The sequence below is a fragment of the Oncorhynchus keta genome, chromosome 32 (assembly GCF_023373465.1).
Source record: "Oncorhynchus keta strain PuntledgeMale-10-30-2019 chromosome 32, Oket_V2, whole genome shotgun sequence".
Classification (NCBI taxonomy): domain Eukaryota; kingdom Metazoa; phylum Chordata; class Actinopteri; order Salmoniformes; family Salmonidae; genus Oncorhynchus; species Oncorhynchus keta.
Window position 1 is genome coordinate 27,484,815 of NC_068452.1, and position 25,765 is coordinate 27,510,579.

Here is a 25,765-nt window from a genome sequence, read left to right on the forward strand (position 1 = left end):
TATGTGCATTGTTATTTCATGCACTGGCCATACGGATTTAATTGAAAGGAAATTAATTAGAACACTTTTTTTTCTCATGTTGAGGGTCAGGTTGAAAACGGTGTCAGGAACAGGTGGAAAGATGGACCAGAAATCATTCCTCTGAAAATAGTTGGTTTTCTCTGGGGTCGTTATTTTTAGCCAATAGGAGGCAAGGGTACTTGAGACTGCAGCGTGAGAATCCAATTGTGTTTTAGCCGCATCTAGTAGGCGTGTGCAGTGCATAGACTTTTACAACTAGATGCTATATTCACCTCATGTGGCTTCAGAATAAAACATGATTTGTATTTGTTTATCATTAGACGTCTGTTTGTCAGAGGATATCAACACTGTAGAAAATATAGCACGTAAAGCATCACAATGAGCTATTGAATTCGGACGAGCTGATCTATTGGTCAATATTCATGTCTGCACAACCCATCGTAGGCGGAGTAACAGCGGTCAGATCTGTTCGGTTGAGGGGCCCAACCGTAGGGGCAGTGTCTTTGGTGCATACCAAAGCCTAGACAGATGCCTGAATATCAATTGTGTTGTTGCAGAAAGTGTTATTAAAGAGGGAGGTCGGTCTATTCCTGTGAACAGTTGTCCTCGTTTCTTCCGTCACAGCACCAGGTAAATTACAAGCTCTTTTAGGAATAATTGTAATTCTACATGGTTATATTAGCAATTTGAAGACCGTCCGGCTGGATGGATTTAGGCTAAATTGCGTAACTGTGGAGGTACTTGCAATGATGTCGCTATATTACGTTCAGGACTATTGATTACCCAAATACGTTGAATTAAAATATGTTTAAGGCATATATTACGTTATATCTATTGAAGATTTTAATTGAATGAAATTGAAATGATGACTTTAGAGATGTTGCTACACCAAAATTGACTCCCTTGACCAGTACAGCTCGCAGCATGATTTCAGATGGTTTCTGTTATTATCAAAGTGGTTAAAAGTCAGATAACGTGCAGCTATCTGAATCTACGTGTTCTATAATAGTGATATAGGTTGTTCAGGGACCTGCTGATCTAATAAATACATGTTTATTGTCTATGTTGATTGTCATGTGTGGACCGATTGCGTACCATTCACAACACCGTTACACCAGCGCGCGAGGTGACTCTAGTCAAGTCCGCGTAAGACGCGTGTTATTAAATGAGTCAACAAAGGCAAATCAACAACAACAAAAAATACAATTGTTTGGTACTTATTTTATTCTGAATACACTTGTTCAACACGTTGAATACTCTACCTGAAAGTGAGGAATTGCTTTCCATGTTTGGCTGCAAACATCTACTTGGATGAGGAACTTGTGATAAATTATGCTGTAAATAACAATGACGTTGTAGACCTATTTTGGCGTGTACAGATACAATGTAGCAGTAGTTCAATCTTCTTGGTGTAACAGTTGGGATAATGGGACAATTCTCAGAGTGCAATGCATTTCTCATCCCTGGATTGAGGTATGTTTTCCCCAGCCATATTCGTGCAGGCTCCATGGTGTCTTAATCGACACAGGAATTCTGTCTAACCACAGTGCAGCTGTAAGCAAGCGGGTCGGATCTGCTGGCTACACCTAGACTTGAAAAGGGGGTAGCTTTAATGTCACCTTGATAAGTGCAATGCCTGAGAGTGCTTAACCATACTGAGTTTCTGCCTGTCTCTGCCTCTTCCAGGTGCCACTCTTGCTCTGGTACCACCAAAATGGCTAATCGAAGTGGGCAGGAGGACCCTGAGCGGTACCTGTTTGTGGACCGCGCTGTCGTCTACAACCCGGCCACACAGGCTGACTGGACAGCCAAGAAGGTGGTGTGGATCCCTTCAGAGCGTCATGGTTTTGAGGCGGCCAGCATCAAGGAGGAGCGGGGAGAGGAGGTGGTGGTGGAACTGTCAGAGAATGGCAAGAAGGCCGTTGTCAATAAGGACGACATCCAGAAGATGAACCCGCCCAAGTTCAGCAAGGTGGAAGACATGGCCGAGCTCACCTGCCTGAACGAGGCCTCAGTGCTGCACAACCTCAAGGACCGCTACTACTCTGGGCTCATCTACGTGAGTGGTTGTGTTGTTGTACACTGTTAGAAAAAAGGGATGCAAAAGGGTTACGATAACCCTTTTTGGTTCCAGGTAGAACCCTTTTGAGTTCAATGTAGAACCCTCTGTGGAAAGGGTTCTACCTGGAATGAAAAAGGGTTCTACAAAGGGTTCTCCTATGGGGCCAGCCGAAGAACCCTGTTAGGTTCTAGATAGCACTTTTTTTCACCATTTTATTATACATCTATTCACCTAGAAAGAAGATTCAACCATATTCACACATAGTGCACACAACAGACATTGCTCAATAGTTCAATATTTTAATTGTTTTTCAGCAACTCTGGCGACGCATACCTTGGATTTTTTATTATTTATTTCACCTTTATTTAACCAGGTAGGCTAGTTGAGAACAAGTTCTCATTTACAACTGGCCATGATAAAGCATAGCAGTGTGAACAGACAACACAGAGTTACACATGGAGTAAACAATTAACAAGTCAATAACACAGTAGAAAAAAAGAGAATCTATATACATTGGGTGCAAAAGGCACGAGGAGGTAGGCGAATAATTACAATTTTGCAGATAAACACTGGAGTGATAAATGATCAGATGGTCATGTACAGGTAGAGATACTGGTGTGCAAAAGAGCAGAAAAGTAAATAAATTTGAACAGTATGGGGATGAGGTAGGTAAATTGGGTGGGCTATTTACCGATAGACTCTGTACAGCTGCAGCGATCAGTTAGCTGCTCAGATAGCAGATGTTTGAAGTTGGTGAGGGAGATAAAGGTCTCCAACTTCAGTGATTTTTGCAGGTCGCAGTGGTGGGTGGTATAAGGTATTAGTAACAAAACGGATGGCACTGTGATAAACTGCATCCAGTTTGCTGAGTAGAGTATTGGAAGCTATTTTGTAGATGACATCGCCGAAGTCGAGGATCGGTAGGATAGTCAGTTTTACTAGGGTAAGTTTGGCGGTGTGAGTGAAGGAGGCTTTGTTGCGGAATAGAAAGCCGACTCTAGATTTTATTTTAGATTGGAGATGTTTGATATGAGTCTGGAAGGAGAGTTTACAGTCTAGCCAGACACCAAGGTACTTATAGATGTCCACATATTCTAGGTCGGAACCATCCAGGGTGGTGATGCTAGTCGGGCGTGCGGGTGCAGGCAGCGAATGGTTGAAAAGCATGCATTTGGTTTTACTAGCGTTTAAGTGCAGTTGGAGGCCACGGAAGGAGTGTTGTATGGTATTGAAGCTCGTTTGGAGGTTAGATGGCACAGTGTCCAAGGAAGGGCCAGAAGTATACAGAATGGTGTCGTCTGCGTAGAGGTGGATCAGGGAATCGCCCTTAGCAAGAGCAACATCCTTGATATATAAAGAGAAAAGAGCCGGCCCGAGAATTGAACCCTGTGGCACCCCCATAGAGACTGCCAGATGAATAAGACCCAGACCACAGACCATGTATTGGACTCTTGATAATGTTATCATGTTGAGACAGGGTTGTTTGAGATCTTTTAATTCTGTGTCCCTAACCCACTCCTTACCAAACACCCCCCCTCACCTCCCCCCCACACTGACTCAGCCACCGATGGAGCGGAAAAGAACATATTTTTTTAAATTACTCCTTCAAACTCCCTGTGTCTGTCTGCTCTGCATACATCAAATCATAAAGGCAGCGGGTATACAATATCCCCTGACCTGGCTCACCTACAGAACCTAACCTCTGGGGAACTCTGAGGAAATAGGGTCTGAGTCTGAATAAGCACTACATACTAATTTTGACGTTCGATCTAGTAGAATTCACTTGTCTTTTCTGACTCACGTGTCTGACAACAGCTGATAATCAGATAAATTGACTCGCTGTACCAAAATGAACAAATGGCAGAAGTCAACACAATCACACATTAGATGACTAATTTAGAGTACTATTTTAGAAATTGCACATACTATAACACATTCTTTTTTCGCATACTATTTAGAACGCTAGTATGGGTATTTGGATATGACCACTGTCTTGTGGCTTGATTGAAGTTAAAATAAACACAAATACTGATCACAGTCTATAACCGTTTCCAGATAGTTCAGACCGATGGTAAATTCTCTCTCTGTATCTAGATTACCTGCCATCTTCTTTACTTTCACCTTTAAAGGTGACATTTCTACCATAAACACTGGTGGGTCAGTTTGTTTATATGACCCCATTCCTTGAGGTTGCCCTGTTTGATCTCTGAGCTGTCTGTGGGGCTCTCTCATCTAATGGGGTCCCTGGGTATTAAAGCAAACACATTTGTCCCTGTGTGTTGACTATGGAGCCCCAGGGCAGGGTGGCAGACTGGGAGAGGCACTGGCCCACCTCCTGCCACTGCTGCTGCTGTGCTCTATGGCCCAGACTGGCTGCGTTAGGTCTGGTTAATTTTTATAGTCGTGATCCTTTGACCTCTCACACATGAGACGTCAGAATTCCATTAAATGATACCCAGTGTCAATGATGTATATAATGTCACGCATTTAGGGAGATTCTAAAGCTACCCCCTCCATTCTGGATTCCGTTAACTTTTTAAAAATCTAAGCACACGTGCAATAAAATCCAACGTCTGAGTTTGCATTGGTTTAAATTGGGTGCTTTCACTGTGTGTGAGTTATCTGCAGCTATGTTTCGGTGCTGATGCGTCTAGTTAATGATGTCCTATATACAGTGTATCGTCGTGATCTTGACCCATTTAGTGACTTGCGTTCCAGGAATAGAATGTGGATTGGTTATCACCAGAGACATGGTGAAGGGGATCCTGGAGGTACTGTAGTCTTTTTGATTTAACTTCTTTACCAGGCTTGATGACGAATTCCACTAGATAGTAGCTTTGTTTCTTGAAGGCTCTCTTCATCTTTTGTTGAATATTGGCCGTAGTGAAAATTAAACTACGCTGAACAAAAATCTAAACGCAATACGCAACAATTTCAAATATTTGACTGAGTTACAGTTCATATAAGGAAATCCGTCAATTGAAATAAATTCATTAGGCCCTAATATATGGATTTCACATGACTGGGAATACAGATAAGCATCTGTTGGTCACAGATACCTTTTAAAAGAAATAGGGGCGTGGATCAGAAAATCGGTCAGTATCTCGTGTGACCACCATTTGCCTCATGCAGTACGACACAACTCCTTTGCATAGATTTGATCAGGCTGTTGATTGTGGCCTGTGGAATGTTGTCCCACTCCTCTTCAATACCTGTGCAAAGTTGCTGGATATTGGCGGGAACTGAAACACCCTGTCGTACACATCGATCCAGAGCATCTCAAACATGCTCAGTGGGTGACCTGTCTGGTGAGTATGCAGGCCAGACATTTTCAGATCCTGGAATTGTGTACAGATCCTTGCGAAATGGGGCCGTGCAATATCATGCTGAAACATGAGGTGATGGCGGCAGCTGAATGACACAACAATGGGCCTCAGGATCTCGTCACGGTCTCTCTGTGCATTCAAACTGCCATCGATAAAATGCCTTTTTTTTGTTTTTTGACCGTAGCTAATGCCTTCCCATACCATAACCCCACCTCCACCATCGGTCACTCTGTTCACAACATTGACATCAGCAAACCGCTCATCATATGCCCGGGACATTTGAAACCGGGATTCATCCGTGAAGAGCACACTTACTGAACTTCTGGAGAGAGTTTGCTGCACTGAAAGTAAAGGGGCTGAATAATTTTGCACGCCCAATTTTTCAGTTATTGATTTGTGAAAAAAGTTTGAAATATCCAATAATGTCATTCCACTTCATGAATGTTTCCCACTTGTTGTTGATTCTTCACAAATAAATACAGTTTTATATCTTTATGTTTGAAGCCTGAAATGTGGCAAAAGGTCGCAAAGTTCAAGGGGGGCCGAATACTTTCGCAAGGCACTGTATCTAGCTTGCCAGTGGCCGTCAAAGGTGAGCATTTGCCAACTGATGTCAGTTATGACGCCGAACTGCATTCAGGTTGAGACCCTGGTGAGGATGACGTGCACGCAGATGAGCTTCCCTGAGATGGTTTTTGACAGTTTGTGTAGAAATTCTGCAGTTGTGGGTGGCTCGTCTCAGACGATGCCGCAGGTGAAGAACCTGGATGTGTAGGTCCTGGGCTGGCGCGGTTACACGTGTTGTGAGGCCAGTGGGGCGAACTTTCCCCGCTGCTACTCTAACTGCCTCGATGCATACAAAGCCCTCTCCCACCCTCCCTTCGGCAAATCTGACCACGACGTCATCTTGCTCTTACCGTCTTATAGACAGAAACTCAAACAGGATGTACCAGTGACTAGAACCATTCAATGCTTTTCTGACCAATTGGAACCCATGCTTCAAGATTCAAGAAAGGTTTGGGAATATGGCTGAATATAAACAGTGTAGTTATTCCCTCCGCAAGGCAATCAAACAAGCAAAATGCCGTTACAGGGACAAAGTGGAGTCTCAATTCAACGGCTCAGAAACGAGATGTTTGAGGCAGGGTCTACAGGAAATCATGGACTATAAAAAGAAGCCAGCCATGTCACGGACACCGACGTCACGCTTCCAGACAAACTAGACACCTTCTTCGCCCGCTTTAAGGATAATACAGTGCCACTCTCTCAGCCCGCTAACAAGGACTGCGCGCCCTCTCCTTCTCTGTGGCCGACGTGAGTAAAACATTTATACGTGTTAACCCTCGCTGGCGCAGACGGCATCCTGTGCCGCGTCCTCAGAGCATGCGCAGACCAGCTGGCTGGTGTGTTTACAGACATATTCAATCGCTCCCTATCCCAGCCTGCTGTCCCCACATGCTTCAAGATGGCCACCATTGTTCCTGTATCCAAGAAGGGAAAGATAACTGAACTAAATGACTTCCTCCCCATAGCACTCCTATCATCATGAAGTGCTTTGAGAGGCTAGTCAAGGATCATATCACCTCCACCTTACCGGCCACCCTAGACCCACTTCAGTTTGCATACCGCCCCAACAGGTCCACAGACGATGCAATCGCCATCACACTGCACACTGCCCTATCCCATCTGGACAAGAGGAATACCTATGTAAGAGTGCTGTTCATTGACTACAGCTCAGTATTCAACACCATAGTACCCTCCAAGCTCCTCATCAAGCCTCGCCCTGTGCAATTGGGTCCTAGACTTTCTGACGGGCCGCCCCCAGGTGGTGAAGGTAGGAAACAACATTTCCACTTCGCTGACCCTCAACACGGGCCCCACAAGGGTGCTTGCTCAGCCCCCTCCTGTACTCCCTGTTCACCCATGACTGCGTGGCCATGCACGCCTCCAACTCAATCATCAAGTTTGCAGACGACACAACAGTACTGGGCTTGATTACTAACAATGATGAGGCAGCCTACAGGGAGGAGGTGAGGGCACTCGGAGTGGGGTGTCAGGAAAACAACCTCTCACTCAACGTAAACAAAACAAAGGAGATGATCGTGGACTTCAGGAAACAACAAAGGGAGCACCCCCCTATCCACAGTGGAGGAGGTGGAAAGTTTTCAGTTCCTCGGCATACACATCACAGAGAAACTGAAATGGTGCACCCACACAGACAGTGTGGTGAAGAAGGCGCAACAGCGCCTCTTCGACCTCAGGAGGCTGAAGAAATTTGGCTTGTCACCTAAAATGCTGACAAACTTATACACTGTATCACAGCCTGGTACGGCAACTGCTCCACCCTCAACCGTAAAGCTCTCCAGAGGGTGGTCTGGTCTGCACAACAACCACCTGCCCTCCATGAAACCTTCAGCACCCAATGTCACAGGAAGGCCAAAATGATCATCAAGGACAACAACCACCTGATCCACTGCCTGTTCACACTGTTTTTGTCAGTGGGAGAGTGCCCCAGGGGGTAACCTCCCCCCACAGTGGGGCATAACCCATCCCCAGCTGTGCTGTACACTGCTGCCCCAGGTTTTGTGTGTCTGAGCTAGGGTTGGCGTGCAGAGGGAGCCCCGTGGGTAATGTGGCTCTGTGCGTTGTGGTCAGTCCCTCAGTGAGGCCCCAGTACGGCATGGTGGCGTAGCCTTGGCTTCATGTGAAGTCAGGGAGGTGAGCCAGTCCAGTGGGTAACAGGCTAACCGGAAAGCTAGCTAGCGACGCTACAACCAGGCCTTTGTGTCAGCATATAATCCCCAGCTGTCAGAAAGCCTCAGCATTCTTTCATGAAAAAAGCGTCCGTCTGTCTCCCGCCCACTTCATTGCAATGTGTCTGGCTGTCCTGTCTCCTTTCCCACACTCACTCTCTAATTTATGTTTTATCTCCTTTTCTCTGTCCTAATGCTCTGGCCATCGCCAATAACCTTATTCCTGCACTTCTTTAGGTGTTTCAAGTGTTTGATTGTTCAAACATTTAATACATGTAATGCAGTCTTGGCTGAGCTTCTGTACTTGTGGAGACCAGCTGCCTCTTGGTTGACAGGATGTAGGTGGTATCACTAATGGAAAAACCCCACTAATTAGCTGTCTTGTCATTCTTGTTTGGCTAATATGTTTCTTTGAGGTTTGAGAACAAGCTTTCACTCGCTATGTGCATGCATAAAGGGTGCATTAACCCTCTCTCAAGAGTGGCATTGTGTTCAGGCCTCCCACATAGTCATATCTTGAGTGCTTTGTTGTTGTCATGGCATTGCCATTGCTCCATGGAGAACTCTTTTGCATGTAAACAACTTAGGTGTTACCATGAACTTGGCAAACACACACACACAAACACCATGGATACCAAACCAGCACCAGGCTTTTCATGGATGCAGTTACAGTGGTTGTTTTTGAATTAAATTATCCAGAAAGAGTGAGCAACAGTTTCTTTATTTGATAAAAAATCTTCTGTTTTGAGAAGGTCTGAGTTGCTTTTTGTTTAAGCTGGTGGTTTAAGGTCATGGGCTAAGAGCTATGTAACATTAGTGCCTTGCATTTACAGTATATGCTACAACTCCACTTAAGGCATAGCTCTCTTTCTTTCAGTTTCCCCAGGTATTATGAATATGATTATGTTAAAGCCCATTGCATTATCAAATCAAGATAGTTGAACACCCTGCTACTGACTTGAAACTCGTTTTCATTCAATACGTCTGCGCAACGAGCATTGATCATATTTCAAAGCATACTTTGAAGGGTTATTAGCTTTTATGAGTATGCACTGTCAAGGTCATTCTCCACAGATCAATGGACGAGGCCGTCCTCACCTTGCGCAGTAGGGGTGCTATTAATTCCAAATGGCAGATGAAGGTGACTGTTATGTTTGCTGTTGCCTGTGTGTTTCTCAGCTGTTACTAAGCCACTGCATCCCTCCCCGGATCTGATTTCACAGTGGAAATATCCCCTTCCCTGGAGCATGGTGCGTGGAGAGCAGGCTAACCTGACCCACTCCCTCCAGCAGCAGGCCTGGCCTACCACTCCGTCCTCCGCTGAAGAGGCTGCTGCCTCCAACCCCTCCTGAGACGGGAGGAGAGTGGGGAGGGAAGGGGAGAGGGATTCACATTTTGGTGAGAGGGAGAAAGAGGGGCCTCCTGAGTAGACTGTACTGTAGAATGCATTTATTTGTGTTCTGCAACGTAGCTGAATTTGTGACTGGAGACAAATTATGCATCTATAAGGTATTGTAGGTTTACCCAGAGTAATGGCAAAAATGAAACGCAAAAACTGTCCTGCAATGTTGACAGTGTTAACTCGCTATTAACACACACTCACATTTAACCTGAAAGTAAGCATAATCAGTATGATAGGAAAGTGTTATTTTAAATCAATACTGTTGATTATGTTATTATAGAGTTATTATCAGGAATAAACCAGATAAACATTGTTGTTTCATCCTGGTCTGGTGTCTAACCACCTCGGCCCTGCTGCAGTCTGGTAGGATGCTACAGTAGGCTCTGAGAGGATTGCTGTGGGTGCAGCCAGGTAGCTCTGCCTAGTCACGGAGGCACTGCCACACTATTAATAGCTCCTGCTTTCAGATCAAGGGAATCCATTTTTAATTAGCTACAATATGGAGCTTCAAGTTAGAGTTACAGAGGGCTGGCTTCTCCTATTAACCTCCCATAAGGTTTAGAAGGAGTGAGAGGAGGCTGATAGAATCATTATGCCCTGCTTCTCTACCAACAGGGATTCTTGTCAGCTCAGCTGCCTCACAGACCAGCTCCGATGAACTGAGACCACCTCTCTCTCTCTCTGTCCTTCCTTTCCCCTCTCTCTCTCTCTCCTTACAGCCTACTCACTCTCTCTCGCTCTCCTTCATTTCCCCTCTCTCTCTCCTTACAGCCCACTCTCTCTGTTTCTCTCTCTTCCTCTCCCTATGTCATTGTCAGTGTTTGGCAAGGTATTCCCCTGAAAGAGCTGACTGGGCTCCTCTTACATCATGAGCATGCTCTCCAGGGCTGCTTGTCGGTGGCTGGGCTGCTGAGTCATTATCCTTCTGCCTTAATTGCTTGGCTGACTCCTGATTGTTAGACAGGGTTGCATCTTACGGCTCACAAATAGACAACCCATGGGCTTCACCTCTGTGGTTTAGGATAAGGTCTAGTATGCCATATATTTTGGTGGTCTCATAAAAGTATCATTATTTATTGTTATATTTATATTTTGTTCACCTCTGCCCATTGCCTTATCCAGACCCCTTGGAAGAGGTGAATGGAGCCACTGGGCCTCAGGCATGAAATGAGAGTTCTTAGAATTAGGAGCCTTTTAAATTGAGGCTCTGTCAGTCATATCTGGTGTGTTACCTCTGTGTGTTCTATGAACTTACTCTCCCGCTCCCCAAAGGGGTTAATTGGCATGTGAAATGGATAATAAACAAAAGAGAAATAAACAATCAGAAATTAACAGTAAACATTACACTCACAAAATATTATAGCCTTGCACAGTTAAAGTACAAAAGGGAAAATAAATAAACATAAATATGGGTTGTATTTACAATGGTGTTTGTTCTTCACTGGTTGCCCTTTCCTTGTGGCAACAGGTCACAGAATAGCTGCTGTGATGGCACACTGTCGTTTTCACCTATTTCACCTATGCCGAGTAGTTGCCATACCAGGCTGTGATGCAACCAGTTCTCGATGGTGCAGCTGTAGAACATTTTGAGGATCTGAGGACCCATGCTAAGCCTGCCTACGGTGCCATCTCTCAATAGCAATGCTTACTGAGTCTGTACATAGTCAAAGCTTTCCTTAATTTTGGGTCAGTCATAGTGGTCAGGTATTCTGCCACTGTGTACACTCTGTTTAGGGCCAAATAGCATTCCAGTTTGCTCTGTTTTTTTTGTACATTTTTTTCCAATGTGTCAAGTAATTATCTTTTTGTTTACTCATGATTTGTTTGGGTCTAATTGTGTTGCTGTCCTGGGGCTCTTTTCTGGATTTTGATAGTCAGCGTGTATCACCCTAATTCTGCTCTGCACCCCCCCTCACCCCCACTGTACTCTACTTGGCGTGTGGGATAAGGTCGGTAACAGTGCAATTCTGATCTTTTACTTAAAATGTATGTCAAACAAAAACCATTTGAGTTCAAAGTTTAAGAAACCGTAAAACTCTGTTTGATACCAGAATTTTGGTAACATTTTCTTGTTTCCAATTTTTCAAAAACCTTGTTATATCTCTGCTCGGCGTAAGATTCAATAATGTACAAAGAATGGGGTGTCAGCTAGGACATGACACATTGAGTTTGAAATAATCTATTTTTGTTATTGAATAGTAATAAGTGTAGTGGATCTACACCCAGTAACGGAATTGTGGTAACGGAATTTCTTCATGGGTCCCTGATACAGTATGTACTATACAGAAATGCATAATTATGGACATGAATGTCATTCTCTTCATGGTGATGTATCCTAAATAGGTACATACACGTATAAATATACAATATCCTCCTTTGCATATTTCTCTGAAATTTCGTTACAGATTTTGGTAACGGAAGTTTGAGTTTTAATCACTTAATAATTCATGAAAAAATAATAATAATGAAAAACACTAACTAATTGCTAGTCTACCTTTACTTGTTACTTCTATGAAACTTTCATTATCCTCCCTACTCATGATGGAGAGAAAGGAGAACATACAGTATCTTAAAGATATGTGGCGGATTTTGTAACGGAATTCCAAGGCACAAGGCAATGTTTCTTACAGAAGGCAGAACAATTTCTCTAAAGTGATTTTTAAAAAGTTTATATTTCTTATAAGCGTCCGGATTAGTGTCCGGCTCCTTGAAAGTGGCAGCTCTAGCCTTTAGCTCAGTGCGGATGTTGCCTATAACCCATGGCTTCTGGTTGGGATATGTACGTACGGGTCACTGTGGGGATGACGTTGTCGATGCACTTATTGAGGAAGCCGATGACTGGTATACTTCTCAATGCCATTTGATGAATCCCGGAACATATTCCAGTCTGCACTAGCAAAACAGTCCTGTAGCATAGCATCTGCACCATCTGACCACTTCTGTATTGTGCTTGTCACTGGTACTTCCTGCTTTAGTTTTTGCTTGTAAGCAGGAATTAGGAGGATAGAATGATGGTCATATTTGCCAAATGGAGGGCGGGGGAGAGCTTTGTATGCATCGTTTTTTCCTCTGGTTGCACATGTGACATGCTGGTAGAAATGAGGTAAAACGGATTTAAGTTAGCCTGCATTAAAGTCCCTTGGCCACTAGGAGTGCCGCTTCTGGATGAGCATTTTCTTGTTTGCTTATGGCCCTATACAGCTGGTTGACTGCAGTTTTAGTGCCAGCATTGGTTTGTGGTGGTAAATAGACGGCTGCGAATAATATAGATGAGAACTCTCTTGGTAGATAGTGTGGTCTACAGCTTATCATAAGGTACTCTACCTCAGGCGAGACTTCTTTAATAGTTGATATTGCGCACCAGCAGCTGTTATTGACAAATAGACACACACCCCCGCGCCTTGTCTTACCAGATGTAGCTCCTATGTCCTGCTGGTGCATGGAAAATCCTGCCAGCTCTATTTTATCCATGTCGTCTTTCAGCCATGACTCTGTGAAACATAAGATAGTAGTTTTTAATATCCCGTTGGTAGTATAATCTTGATCGTAGGTCATCCATTTTATTTTCCAATGATTGCACATTGGAAAATATGTGTTATTGTATTATTCTAGCATGGCAGTTGTGTGTGTGTGTGTGTGTGTGTGTGGGTAGGGAGGGATCATTCCACTCTTTAGTGGGAATGTCAAGCTCCAGTCACATGAGAATGAGCTAATGTCCCACCAAGGCCTCTGTCATTTCTCAGAACATTAGCCACAGGGCTTGACAAGGAGGCACTCACTATGGCCGTGGAGTTCAGACTGTTTAATGGGGAGGCGTCACTGAGCTGCCAGATTTTTACATTCAACTGGATAGTTCATGATAAGCTAGTCTACCATTTGACTGCCTTTCCCACAACTATTTCTCCCACTTTATCCATTTTCTACTATTGCCTCTATGTAAGGGACCAAAATGTAGCATAATGATTTAATTATTACACTGACATTTTGCAGACCACTTCAGAGCCACTCTAGAGTTAGAAAATGATGCTTGAGTAATTATTTTGAATTATGTATGATGATTGAGTTCAACCACAGAGAGATTGATCACTTCTCAGACTAACAAGTGTTTATCCTCCTAGATTACAGTACAATGGAAACTCATCTTGGAAAAACTTCCAGTCTCATTTTAACCTCTTCTAGAGATAAAATCTGTATTCATAACTTTCTCTTATTTTGTTAATTTACTGTATTTGTGTTTTGTTTCTCTCTCCCCCCCCATAGACTTACTCTGGGCTGTTCTGTGTGGTGATAAACCCCTATAAAAACTTTCCCATCTACTCAGAGAACATCATAGAGATGTACAGAGGAAAGAAGCGTCATGAGATGCCACCACACATCTACGCCATTTCAGAGTCAGCATACCGCTGCATGCTCCAAGGTAAACCTCCTCTCTCACTCTGTTTTGTGCAGTGTTTGGAAGGTATAGCTCCTTCCTCAGTGGTCTCTTTCCGTCTCTTTTGCTGCGATGCAACGTGCATAAAGTGTGACTGGCAGGTGCCCTGCTGAGTTGTGGGATTTGCTGCATAATCCAGGAGATTAGTGTGTGAAAGGTTCCAGAGTCAGGGAGGCAGTGGCATCGTTAGTCATGGTTGAGCTGCCCCCCTGCCTCTGCTAGCCATAGGGGTCTGACAGACTACTTATTGACACGGATCTACTGAGACCGACAGACTATACTGTACCACTTATAGACTACGTAGTGTGTAAAAGCTCAACAATAGGCTTGTAGTTTCACAAACCACAAAGAGTACAGTCTATCTGCAAGTTATGTACATTGTCTGCAAAACAGGAATGCTTCAATTTCAGACCATAGCATGTATTTGTTTGCGTTAAGTCAAAAACCACTTGGCGCACATAATTAGCCTTCCTTAAGGCCCCTCTACTGCCCTGCCGACTGTCCTGTATCCCAGGTGGGATGGCATATGCTCTGGACCAGGACCTCACTGGCTCTTTTGCAGATAAGAACCAGTTTAATTAGAGGTGAAAGTTCAGCCTGTTAACATTGATGGCCACTGACTGAGGGACCTGGAGAGTGTGAGCCCAGGATCACGACTTAGGATGCTATTAACTCAACCTGTGATCCTAGGGAAATGTACCCCTCACTGTTAATCTTCTTCCTCCAGTGAGACATTCCATCTATCTCTGGCTCCTTGCAAAGGGACACTTTTCAATAGATACAGTGTGTGTTCAGTTTCAATGAGTTCAGAGTAACGTCAGCCTTCTGAACAGTACAGTCTCTCAGTGGGTCTGGTTTTGCCTCCTCAGCTAAGTTCGATTTGATGGAGCCTGGAGCCTCTCTGTCATTACAGCTCCTCAGACTGGTCCTAACTGGATATATCCAGAACTGTGGCTTGCTGCTCTGGCTGTTCTGGCTTCCACCCTACAGTACTGCTGTCACTATCACTGCTACTGCAGCTCAGCTACAGGAAGAGAAAGAATCTCAGGTCTTTTCATCTTCGGGAAGAAGCTGCGCTATTCTCTTTGTACCGGGAAGGGTGCTGGACACATGCCCCCTTAGCAGCCTCATCCCTGTGTTAGAATATAGACATTTTTCTTTATTTTTACTATTTTCTACATTGTAGAATAATAGTAAAGACATCAAAACTGGGAAATAAAATATAAACTCATGTAGTAACCCAAAAAATGTAAGAATTTAGATTCTTCAAAGTAGCCACCCTTTACCTTAATGACAGCTTTGTACACTTTTGGCATTCTTTCAACCAGCTTCACCTGGAATGTTTTTCCAACAGTCTTGTTCCCAGTCAGTTCCCACATATACTGAGCACTTAGCTGCTTTTCCTTCACTCTGCTGTCCAACTCATCCCAAACCATCTCAATTGGGTTGAGGTCAGGTGATTGTGTAGGCCAGGTCATCTGATGCAGCACTCCATCACTCTCCTTCTTGGTCAAATAGCCCTTACACAGCCTGGAGGTGTGTTTGGTCATTGTCCTGTTGAAAAACAAATGATAGTCCCACTAAGTAGACATACGTAGAATGTATGCACACATGACTGTAAGTCGCTTTGGATAAAAGCGTCTGCGAAATGGAATATATTATTATTATTATTATATATTAAGTGAAAACCAGATGGGATGGCATATCGCTGCAGAATATTGTGGTAGCCATGCTGGTTAAGTGTGCCTTGAATTCCAAATAAATCACAGACAATGTCACCAGCAAAGCACCATCACAGCTCCTCCTCCAGGCTTAAAGGTGGGAACCACACATGCAGAGATCATTCGTTCACCTACTCTGCGTCTCACAAAGACAGCGGTTGGAACCAGAAATTTCAAATTTGGACTCATCAGACCAAAGGACAGATTTCCACCGGTCTAATATCCATTCCTCGTGTTTCTTGGCCAAAGCAAGTCTCTTCTTCTTATTGGTGTCCTTTAGTAGTAGTTTCTTTGCAGAAATTCGACCATGAAGGCCTGATTCATGCAGTCTCCTCTGAACAGTTCATGTTGAGATGAGTCTGTTACTTTAACTCTGAAGCATTTATTTGGGCTGCAATTTCTTAGGCTGGTAACTCTAATTAACTTATCCTCTGCAGCAGAGGTGACTATGGGTCTTCCTTTCCTGTGACGGTCCTCATGAGAGCCAGTTTCATCATAGCACTTGATGGTTTTTGCGACTGCACAAAGTTCTTGAAATGTCTCTTTGCTTATTTGAGCTGTTCTTGCCATAATATGGACTTGGTATTTTACCAAATAGGGCTATCTTCTGTATACCACCCATACCTTGTCACAACACAACTGAACACAAAGAAATTCCACAAATTAACTTTTAACAAGGCATACGTGTTAATTGAAATGCATTCCAAGTGACTACCTCATGAAGCTGGTTGAGAGAATGCCAAGAGGGTGCAAAGCTGTCATCAAGGCAAAGGGTGGCTACTTTGAACAATTTGCTTTTTGGGGGGTTATTACATGATTCCATATGTGTCATTTCATAGTTTTGATGTCTTCACTATTATTCTACAATGTAGAAAATAGTAAAAATAAAGTAAAACCCTGGAATGAGTAGATGTGTCCTGACCTTTGACTGGTACTGTCTGTGTCTGTAGTTTTTTTTTAGCCAGAGCTTGAAGTGATGAGCAGTAATCCTTCCTGCTTCTTAGTTCTATTGAGGAGTTGAGTAGTGTTATGATATTGGCCAGTGACCACACGTATACAGTAGGTCAAGTGCTTTACCGGTTGGTCCAATTCAAACACCTCTATCCCCCACCTCACCCAACGTCTCATCACGGACTTCCTTTTGTGACCCCCATCCACACATACATTATGGTGTCTTAACCAATGATAGCCATGAAACCCTTGTGACCAGTCATCCCCCCCCCCCGTCATACTTTCCATTAACTAAATATAGGCTGAGTACCTGCACAGAGCACTCACCCATTGTGGCCAGCCTGCCTTCCAGTTTCAACATGAGAGGTGTTTGAATTGGGGCCCCATGTCAAATCTACCCACCTCATTGCCCCACTGCCCACAGTCCTGCCACATAGTGGTCATTGTGTACACTCCCTAGGGGGTCTACTGTGGAATGAGGTCATCCCTTGTCTTAGCGATCCGCAGCATGCTAAGAACTGAGTCATCGTAGTAGTGTCATGGGCCTCAGATCACTGTGGAGTGCAGACTGTCCGGCTGCCTGAAGAGGGATGCCTCACTATGGATATGAGTGTGACCAAAATAACATTCCCGCACTGGCACATCACACTGAGGAGTTAGTGTGTCAGCTCACTTTCTGAGTAGCTGACCTTATATTGACAGCATATTGTATCTTGCACAGTTGAATAACTTATGATCTGCGTAGTGCTTATAGTGTGTTATACAGATTATTTCATTTGGTAGTGGAAAGGCTGCCTCTATTGATGTTTCAAAAGCCATCTCAGGCTTTTAGGGATCCCCCACTTCTGTAATGGCTCTCTTTATTCTCCTAGGAACTAAACAAGCCAACCGATCTAATTTCCACTTATTTTCTTTTGTTCCTTATTTTGTTCTGTCTTTTTTTCCCCTTCTCTTCAAAATGTTCTGGCTCGGAGGACGTTGAAGGAAAAATTCCACTCATCCTGCCAGGGCTTTTCTGGGACCCTTTCACTTACAGCACTATTAACTGAAAAATACAACCGGGTGGCTTTGTGCGCTCTCTTTCCCCAACGTGGTTCCTTTGTGAGGAGAACATAGGCGGACAAGTGTGTGGAATGTCTGTGTTCTGACTTCAGCCCAGACTATGGCTCTAGCATTGCTATGGAAGGTTCACAGACCATTCTACAGTTTATTTTCTGTCTCAACCAATGACCATCTCTCTCTGTCCCATTCTCTTCTCCCCTCATTTACAGTAACAGCATCCCTGTCTCTGGCCCTCTGGCTTCAGGGTTAGTCAACCGAACCGTACTGAGGCCTCATTGCACCTAAGCTGTCAGCAGGAGCAGAGCTTGAATAGTTCTAGGTGCTTATTATGGGATGTAGCCCTTTCCTCAGGTCATTTGTTTGTGTTTGACACACTCTCTCTCTCAGACACATGTTTGAGTCTCAGGAACTGCTACAGACGAGGCTCCCTCTCTCTGCTCTGACCCCCTCGTCCGAAGCACGCTCTGCTACTGACATGCAGGTCTGGACGTGCTCCTGCACTCCAGAGCAGACGGGAGAGAAATGGGGCAGCCTGTATTGTGGCTCACAATGGGGGCTTTGTGTTGCCTGGAGAAGGGGCCAGGGTGCAGTATGGGGAGGCCCGGACTGACAGGGCTGGGAATAGAGGGTCTTGTGTTGGGGCAGAGAGTGTTGACTGCAGGGAAGAGGTCAGGTCTGAGTGACAGGACAGGTGTGAAGGGCCAGGCAGGACGGGGGTATGGTGGAAGGGGGGACCCTCTCTCTGTAGTGAAATAACTCTGTGTTCCTTGGTGGATGTACTAGAGTTTCAGACAAATGGCAGTGTACACACACAATCCCACTCATATAGACACATGTTGGCAGATGCTCCCCTAATGGCAGACAGCTGTGGAGTTCATTCAGTATAAAATGGTATTTCTGTTGGCGGGCTTTTGTCATAGATCTCTGATCTCAGACAGCCATGAACTGTTGAGTCTCTCCAATAGGGGGAAAGAATGCACCCTTAATAAACCAGAGACATGAACATGTTCTCCTCAGTTCACTGGTTTTTAGAGGTTTCACTGGTGGGAGGGAGCAGAGTCTGAGATTACAGACCGGGCTTGAATGGAGACCCCATGAAAACCCTTGACGATGTGGGAGTTTGCTCAACATACAGTTGAAGTCAGAAGTTTACATACATACACCTTAGTCAAATACATTTAAACTCAGTTCTTCACATTCCTCACATTGAATCCTAGTAACAATTCCCCATCTTAGCTCAGTTAGGATCACCACTTTTTATTTTAAGAATGTGAAATGTCAGAATAATAGTAGAGAGTGATTTATTTCAGCTTTTATTTCTTTCATCACATTTCCAGCGGGTCAGAAGTTTACATACTCAATTAGTATTTGGTAGCATTGCCTTTAAATTGTTTAATTGTTTAACTTGGGTCAAACATTTCGGGTAGCCTTCCACAAGCGTCCCACAATAATTTGGGTGAATTTTGGCCCATTCCTCCTGACAGAGCTGGTGTAACTGAGTCAGGTTTGTAGGCCTCCTTGCTCGCACACGCTTTTTCAGTTCTGCCAATAAATGTTCTATAGGATTGAGGTCAGGGCTTTGTGATGGCCACTCCAATACCTGGACTTTGTTGTCCTTAATACATTTTGCCACAACTTTTGAAGTATTCTTGGGGTCATTGTCCATTTGGAAGACCCATTTGCGACCAAGCTTTAACTTCCTGACTGATGTCTTGAGATGTTTCTTCAATATATCCACATAATTTTCCATCCTCATGAAGCCATCTATTTTGTGAAGTGCACCAGTCCCTCCTGCAGCAAAGCACCCCCACAACATGATGCTGCTACCCCCGTTGGGATGGTGTTCTTTGGCTTGCAAACCTCCCACTTTTTCCTCCAAACATAGCGATGTTCATTATGGCCAAACCGTTCTATTTTTGTTTCATCAGACCAGAGGACATTTCTCCAAAAAGTACAATATTTGTCCCCATGTGCAGTTGCAAACCGAAGACTGGCTTTTTTAAAATGCCAATTTTGGGGGAGTGGCTTCTTCCTTGCTGAGCGGCCTTTCAGGTTCTGTCGATATAGGACTCGTTTTACTGTGCATATAGATACTTTTGTACCTGTTTCCTCCAGCATCATCACAAGGTCCTTTGCTGTTGTTCTGGGATTGATATGCACTTTTCGCACCAAAGTACATTCATCTCTAGGAGACAGAATGCATCTCCTTCCTGAGCGGTATGACGGCTGCGTGGTCCCATGGTGTTTACACTTGCGTAGTATTGTTTGTACAGATGAACATGGTACGTTCAGGTGTTTGGAAATTGCTCCCAAGTGTGAACTAGACGTATGGAGGTCAACATGTGTTTTCTATGGTCTTGGCTGATTTATTTTGATTTTCCCATGATGTCAAGCACAGAGGCACTGAGTTTGAAGGTAGTCCTTGAAATACATCCACAGCTACACCTCCAATCGACTCAAATGATGTCAATTAGCCTTTCAGAAGCTTCTAAAGCCATGACATAATTTTCATGGCTATGGCTATGAGTGACCGTCCTGTTATGAAACAAATTATTATCATAGGTGCTTTATTACTGTATATGTTAGAGGTTATCGGGCTGTTCTAAGTACCTTTACAGAAAAAACACATGATTTCACATGTGGAAAATCACATTATTTCCCATGAAATTTGACGTGTATTAATGTGAAAACATGTTTTGTGGAAAACTATTCAAGTGTAGTTTCATGTTGTCACATATTGCCACGTTATCGTATTAACTTCACAAAAAAAATCACACGGAGACGTGTTTTTGGACACAAATTCATGTGTTTTTTTCCTTAAGGGTAGAGAGGGAAGCTCAACCACCTCAGGTAGAATGGCAGCTTCCCCAGCGCTGCAGGTCTGTCTAATGTTTTACTGGGGCCTGTGTCTTGGGTGGCCACACAATGCCACCCTAAAAAGAACATTGAATCTTGCTGTTGTGTGTGTAAAACACTGCCCAGAAACATCATTTCTAATGCAGGTCCCTTGCATGGGTCTCTACTGTGTCTGACCCACCTAACATTTGAAGTGAGACCATGACTTCTCAGTCCACTCTCCTGTACCTCCTATATCTCCTCAGAGCAGCTTGCGGTGAATTCAGTGGAATAGAGACATTATATTCCAGTTTCCAATAAGCCCTAGGATGTTGACACCAGCAGCAGGGCAACATTAGAACCCCATGATGAGCCTCTGTTACTGCTGTTACACATTCACAGGTGTTTCTCATTTCACCCTCGCGTCAGAAGCATGTGGAAAATGTGCTTTGTGAGGTATGAGCAAAGTGTGTGTGTGTGTGTGTGAGGCTGTTACCCTCTGTGGGGGTCAACAGGCTTAGGTGTGGGAGGAAGGAAGCCTCACTAGGTGTGAGGGAGGACAATGACTTCCTTCCTTTAATGTGCAATCTCGCCCTCGCTCTCTCTCTCTCTAGTCCCACTGGTCACTTTACACAGCCTCCCTTCCCTGTCATATCCACTAGACAGGGAACAGTCATTCTTTCTGACACTTATTCCGTTCCTGCCAATGATCTCAATTTCCACTGTAATTGAGTCAAACCAATAAAGTAGTCTCTCATAGGATGGGAAGCTATTTATTGTAGCTACAGTAGTTACTGCAACACATTCCATTCCGGCCTACAATGCCACATCTAGAATGCCCTCATCTGTGTATCTGAGTTGACTGACGCCATCCTACCTTGCCCACTCACTGCATGCCCAGGTCTGGCCCACCACGCTGCTCTCTATGCATTACTGTCAGTGAGTTTCCATGGCCTGGAAGGGTGCAGTCTACAGCTCCCCTCCCCCCTATGCACCCTCACCTCTTCCCCTTTACCCCTACCAGTTGCTGTGGGCCAGGAAGCCTGGCCACCCTCTGTGACATCACAGTGATGTCCTTGCCCCAGGACCCCAGCGTTGATGGTGAGGGGAACCATGGGCATCCGAATTCCAACAGTCATAACTGATTACTGACTGCAGCCCACAATGCACTGCTAGCTGGCAGAACTGGAGGGTCTTCTTCTGATCTGTCACACTTCTCAGCTTTGTGTCAAACTGGTCTCAAAGTATCACTTTGTAGGTATTTTAATGAGACAAAACCTGGTAAAATATGTTTAAAAAAGGAGAAATATTACCCAGTCTCCATTACAACATTCATCAGGCTTGGCGAGCTCTTCATTACCACCAGGATATATGACCAGAATCCCCCTCAGACCAAGGAAGAGTCATATTGTGTTGTGAATGCTTTAATGAACGGTGCATGTCGGCCTCTCACTCTGGCCCAGTCCTCTCAGCAGCAGCACTCCACAGTGTTAGTGTGGGTTATCATAACAGCTCAGAAGCCCAGAGGTGACAGTTACACAGAGCAGGTACAGAGAGGACTGGCCAGATCTAATTGTGTGTTTACCAGTTCACCCGTCTGAGAATGTAGGCTGACGGGGGTGTGTGTGTGGAGGGGGTATTGAGATTGGGCTAGGCTCCCTGCGTTGCAGCATTGACAATACAGCAGTGAGAAACCCCAGACATGGCAGGGACCTCACTCTCTCTCACACAGACACTCAGTCTTTTGTTCCTCCGGCTTTAAGTACCCCTGGAATCCATCCTGACTGCTCTATATGAGTAAACAGGCCACAGCTCTTTCTATTGCTTCTGCTGTAATGACCAGTCCTAGTAGATGATCCATGCCTCTGCTCTACTATGACTGATGAGTGTCTGTGTCTGTGTGTGTGTGTACAGGGTGGGTAGGTCCGGGTAGTGATATACCCTTCGAGGTTATGGGGAATACTGGCCATCACTCAGGATTTCTGATGTGTGCAAAGTGGTAACCATGGCTCTAGAATTAGCACTGCGTTTGTTGGGGTTTTATGACTTCTTTTATGAAGCTAATTTAGAGAGCAGGAAGAAGGATGTGGAAAAAGAGTGTAGTATCCAGTTGAAGTGGTGGTGAGGCTGTTTTGTCATACCAGCTCTCACCCTGCCTCCCCTAAGTTTGTGATCATATTTCACGAACTACAGACCCTATGTCATAATATAATAGCGGTCGACTGATTATGATTTTTCAACACCGATACCGATTATTGGAGGACCAAAAAAGCTGATACCGATTTAATCGGCCGATTTCTTAAAAAATAAAATATTTTTTTACATTTATTCATAATAATGACAATTTCAACAATACTGAATGAACACTTATTTTAACTTAATGTAATACATCAATAAAATCAATTTAGCCTCAAATAAATAATGAAACATGTTCAATTTGGTTTAAATAATGCAAAAACAATGTGTTGAAGAAGAAAGTAAAAGTGCAATATGTACAATGTAAGAAAGCTAACGTTTAAATTCCTTGCTCAGAACATGAGAACATATGAAAGCTGGTGGTTCCTTTTAACATGAGTCTTCAATATTCCCAGGTAAGAAGTTTTAGGTTGTAGTTATTATAGGACTTTCCCTCCTATACCATTTGTATTTCATTAACCTTTCACTATCGGATGTTCTTATAGGCACTTTAGTATTGCCAGTGTAACAGTATAGCTTCCGTCCCTCTCCTCGCTCCCCCTGGGCTCGAACCAGGAACACCTCGACAACAGCCACCATCGAAGCAGCGTTACCCATGCAGAGCAAGGGAAACAACCACCCCAAGGCTCAGAGCGATTGACGTTAGAAACGCTATTAGCGCGCGCTAACTAGCCAGCCATTTCACTTCGGTTACACCAGCCTCATCTCGGGTGTTGATAGGCTTGAAGTCATAAACAGCGCAATGCTTGACGCACAACGAAGAGCTGCTGGCAAAACACACGAAAGTGCTGTTTGAATGAATGTTTACGCGCCTGCTTCTGCCTACCACAGGTCAGTCAGATACTTAGATACTTAGATGCTTGTATGCTCAGTCAGATTATAGCAACGCAGGACACTCTAGATAATATCTAGTAAAATCATCAACCATGTGTAGTTAACTAGTGATTGTGATTGATTGATTGTTTTTTTTATAAGATTTTAATGCTAGCTAGCAACTTACCTTGGCTTACTGCATTCGCGTAACAGGCAGTCAGTCTCCTTGTGGAGTGCAACTGTCGTTATTGTGTTGCACTAGTTAACTGTAATGTTGCAAGATTGGATCCCCCGAACTGACAAGGTGAAAATATGTCGTTCTGCCCTTGAACGAGGCAGTAAACCCACCGTTCCTAGGCCGTCATTGAAAATAAGAATGTGTTCTTAACTGACTTGCCTAGTTAACTAAAGGTAAAATAAAGGTGAAAAAAAAATGGCCCTAATTAATCGGCCATTCCGATTAATCGGTCAACCTCTAGAATATAACCATTCTTTTATTTAACTTGTTTGAATTTGGAGTGGTCCAGCAGGAAGAGTGGAATGGAGTAGGCTACAATCCATACTTGGGCTCCACTGTACTTCTACGGTTCAAGATTAGGGAGGCTTGGACATGTTTTGGGGAGTAGATGGGAATGTTGAGAGATTAGGGGGCTAGTTGAGGGAGGAGGGGAGAGGTTGAGGGGGTAAAAGGGGTGGCCTGGGGGGGTCTGGAATGTGTGGAATGAGTAGATTAATCTGTCTGGGGAATAAATTATTAGTGGAAAATGGATCCCCAGTCTGTCTCCTGCTGCATGGCCCAGGGGGGAGACGAGGAGAGGGCTGTTTGTCTATTTCGACCTAGATGTAGACCTATGTACACCTACGCAGACGGCACCATTCTGTATACTTCTGGCCCTTCTTTGGACACTGTGTTAACTAACTTCCAGACGAGCGTCAATGCCATACAACTCTCCTTCCGTGGCCTCCAACTGCTCTTAAATGCAAGTAAAACTAAATGCCCGCACCCACCTAGCATCACTAATCTGGATGTTCTGACTTAGAATATGTGGACAACTACAGATACCTAGGTGTCTGGTTAGACTGTAAACTCTCCTTCCAGACTCACATTAACTTAAGCATCTCCAATCCAAAATGAAATCTAGAATCGGCTTCCTATTTCGCAACAAACATCCTTCACTAATGCTGCCAAACATACCCTCGTAAAACTGACCATCCTACCGATCCTCGACTTTGGCGATGTCATTTACAAAACAGCCTCCAACACTCTACTCAACAAATTGGATGGTCTATCATAGTGCCATCCGTTTTGTCACCAAAGCCCCATATACTACCCACCACTGTGACCTGTACGCTATCGTTGGCTGGCACTTGCTTCATATCTGTCGCCAAACCCACTGGCTCCAGGTCATCTATAAGTCTTTGCTAGGTAAAGCCCCGCCTTATCTCAGCTCACTGGTCACCATAGTAGCACCCACCCGTAGCACGTGCTCCAGCAGGTATGTTTCACTGGTCACCCCGAAAGCCTTTCATTCCAGTTCTCTGCTGCCAATGACTGGAAAGAATTGCAAAAATCACTGAAGCTGGATACTCATATCTCTCTCACTAACTTTAAGCATCAGCTGTCAGAGCAGTTTACAGATCATTGCACCTGTACATAGCCCATCTGTAAATAGCCCACCCAACTACCTCATCCCCATATTGTTATTTATTGCTCCTTTGCACCCAGTATCTCTACTTGCACATTCATTTTCTGCACATCTATCACTCCAGTGTTTAATTGCTAAATTGTAATTATTTCGCGACTATGGCCTCTTTATTGCCTTACCTCCCTAATCTTACTTCATTTGCACACACTGCATATAGATTATTCTATTGTATTATTGACTGTACGTTTATTTTTTCCATGTGTAACTCTGTGTTGTTTGTGTCACACTGCTTTGCTTTATCTTGTCCAGGTCGCAGTTGTATCTCTTTCATTCCCGTAGTTGTTGCATGCTGTGTGGAGCAGCAGACAACAAGGCCAAGGACATGTTTGTGTCTACCCAACCATTATCTGAACTGTTGTATTTTGTTGGTAGGGGTATAGGTTCTCCCCTGGTTATAGTGAACTGTTCACTCTGAATTGATGGCAGGAGACTGACAGCTTGATTGTACTGAGATCAGCCTTCTTGAGCCTTCAGAAAGGGGTTTT

At 44.2% G+C, this 25,765-nt stretch overlaps 1 protein-coding gene across 6 annotated transcripts in view; it reads left to right on the top strand.

Annotated features, from left to right (window-relative positions):
- Nucleotides 1–427: 427 nt before the first annotated feature.
- The window catches only part of LOC118365503 (myosin-10), a 96,763-nt gene continuing 71,425 nt past the window's right edge, over nt 428–25,765 (top strand). For 3 of the 6 annotated variants that reach the window (XM_052491177.1, XM_052491176.1, XM_052491178.1), the window contains exons 1-3: nt 428–651; nt 1,708–2,080; nt 13,825–13,981. In XM_052491177.1, the coding sequence (XP_052347137.1) occupies nt 1,736–2,080; nt 13,825–13,981 (502 nt within the window). In that variant the 5' untranslated portion in view covers nt 428–651; nt 1,708–1,735. The remainder of the gene's footprint in view (nt 652–1,707; nt 2,081–13,824; nt 13,982–25,765) is intronic. The other 3 variants (XM_052491173.1, XM_052491174.1, XM_052491175.1) reach the window with 2 other exon arrangements.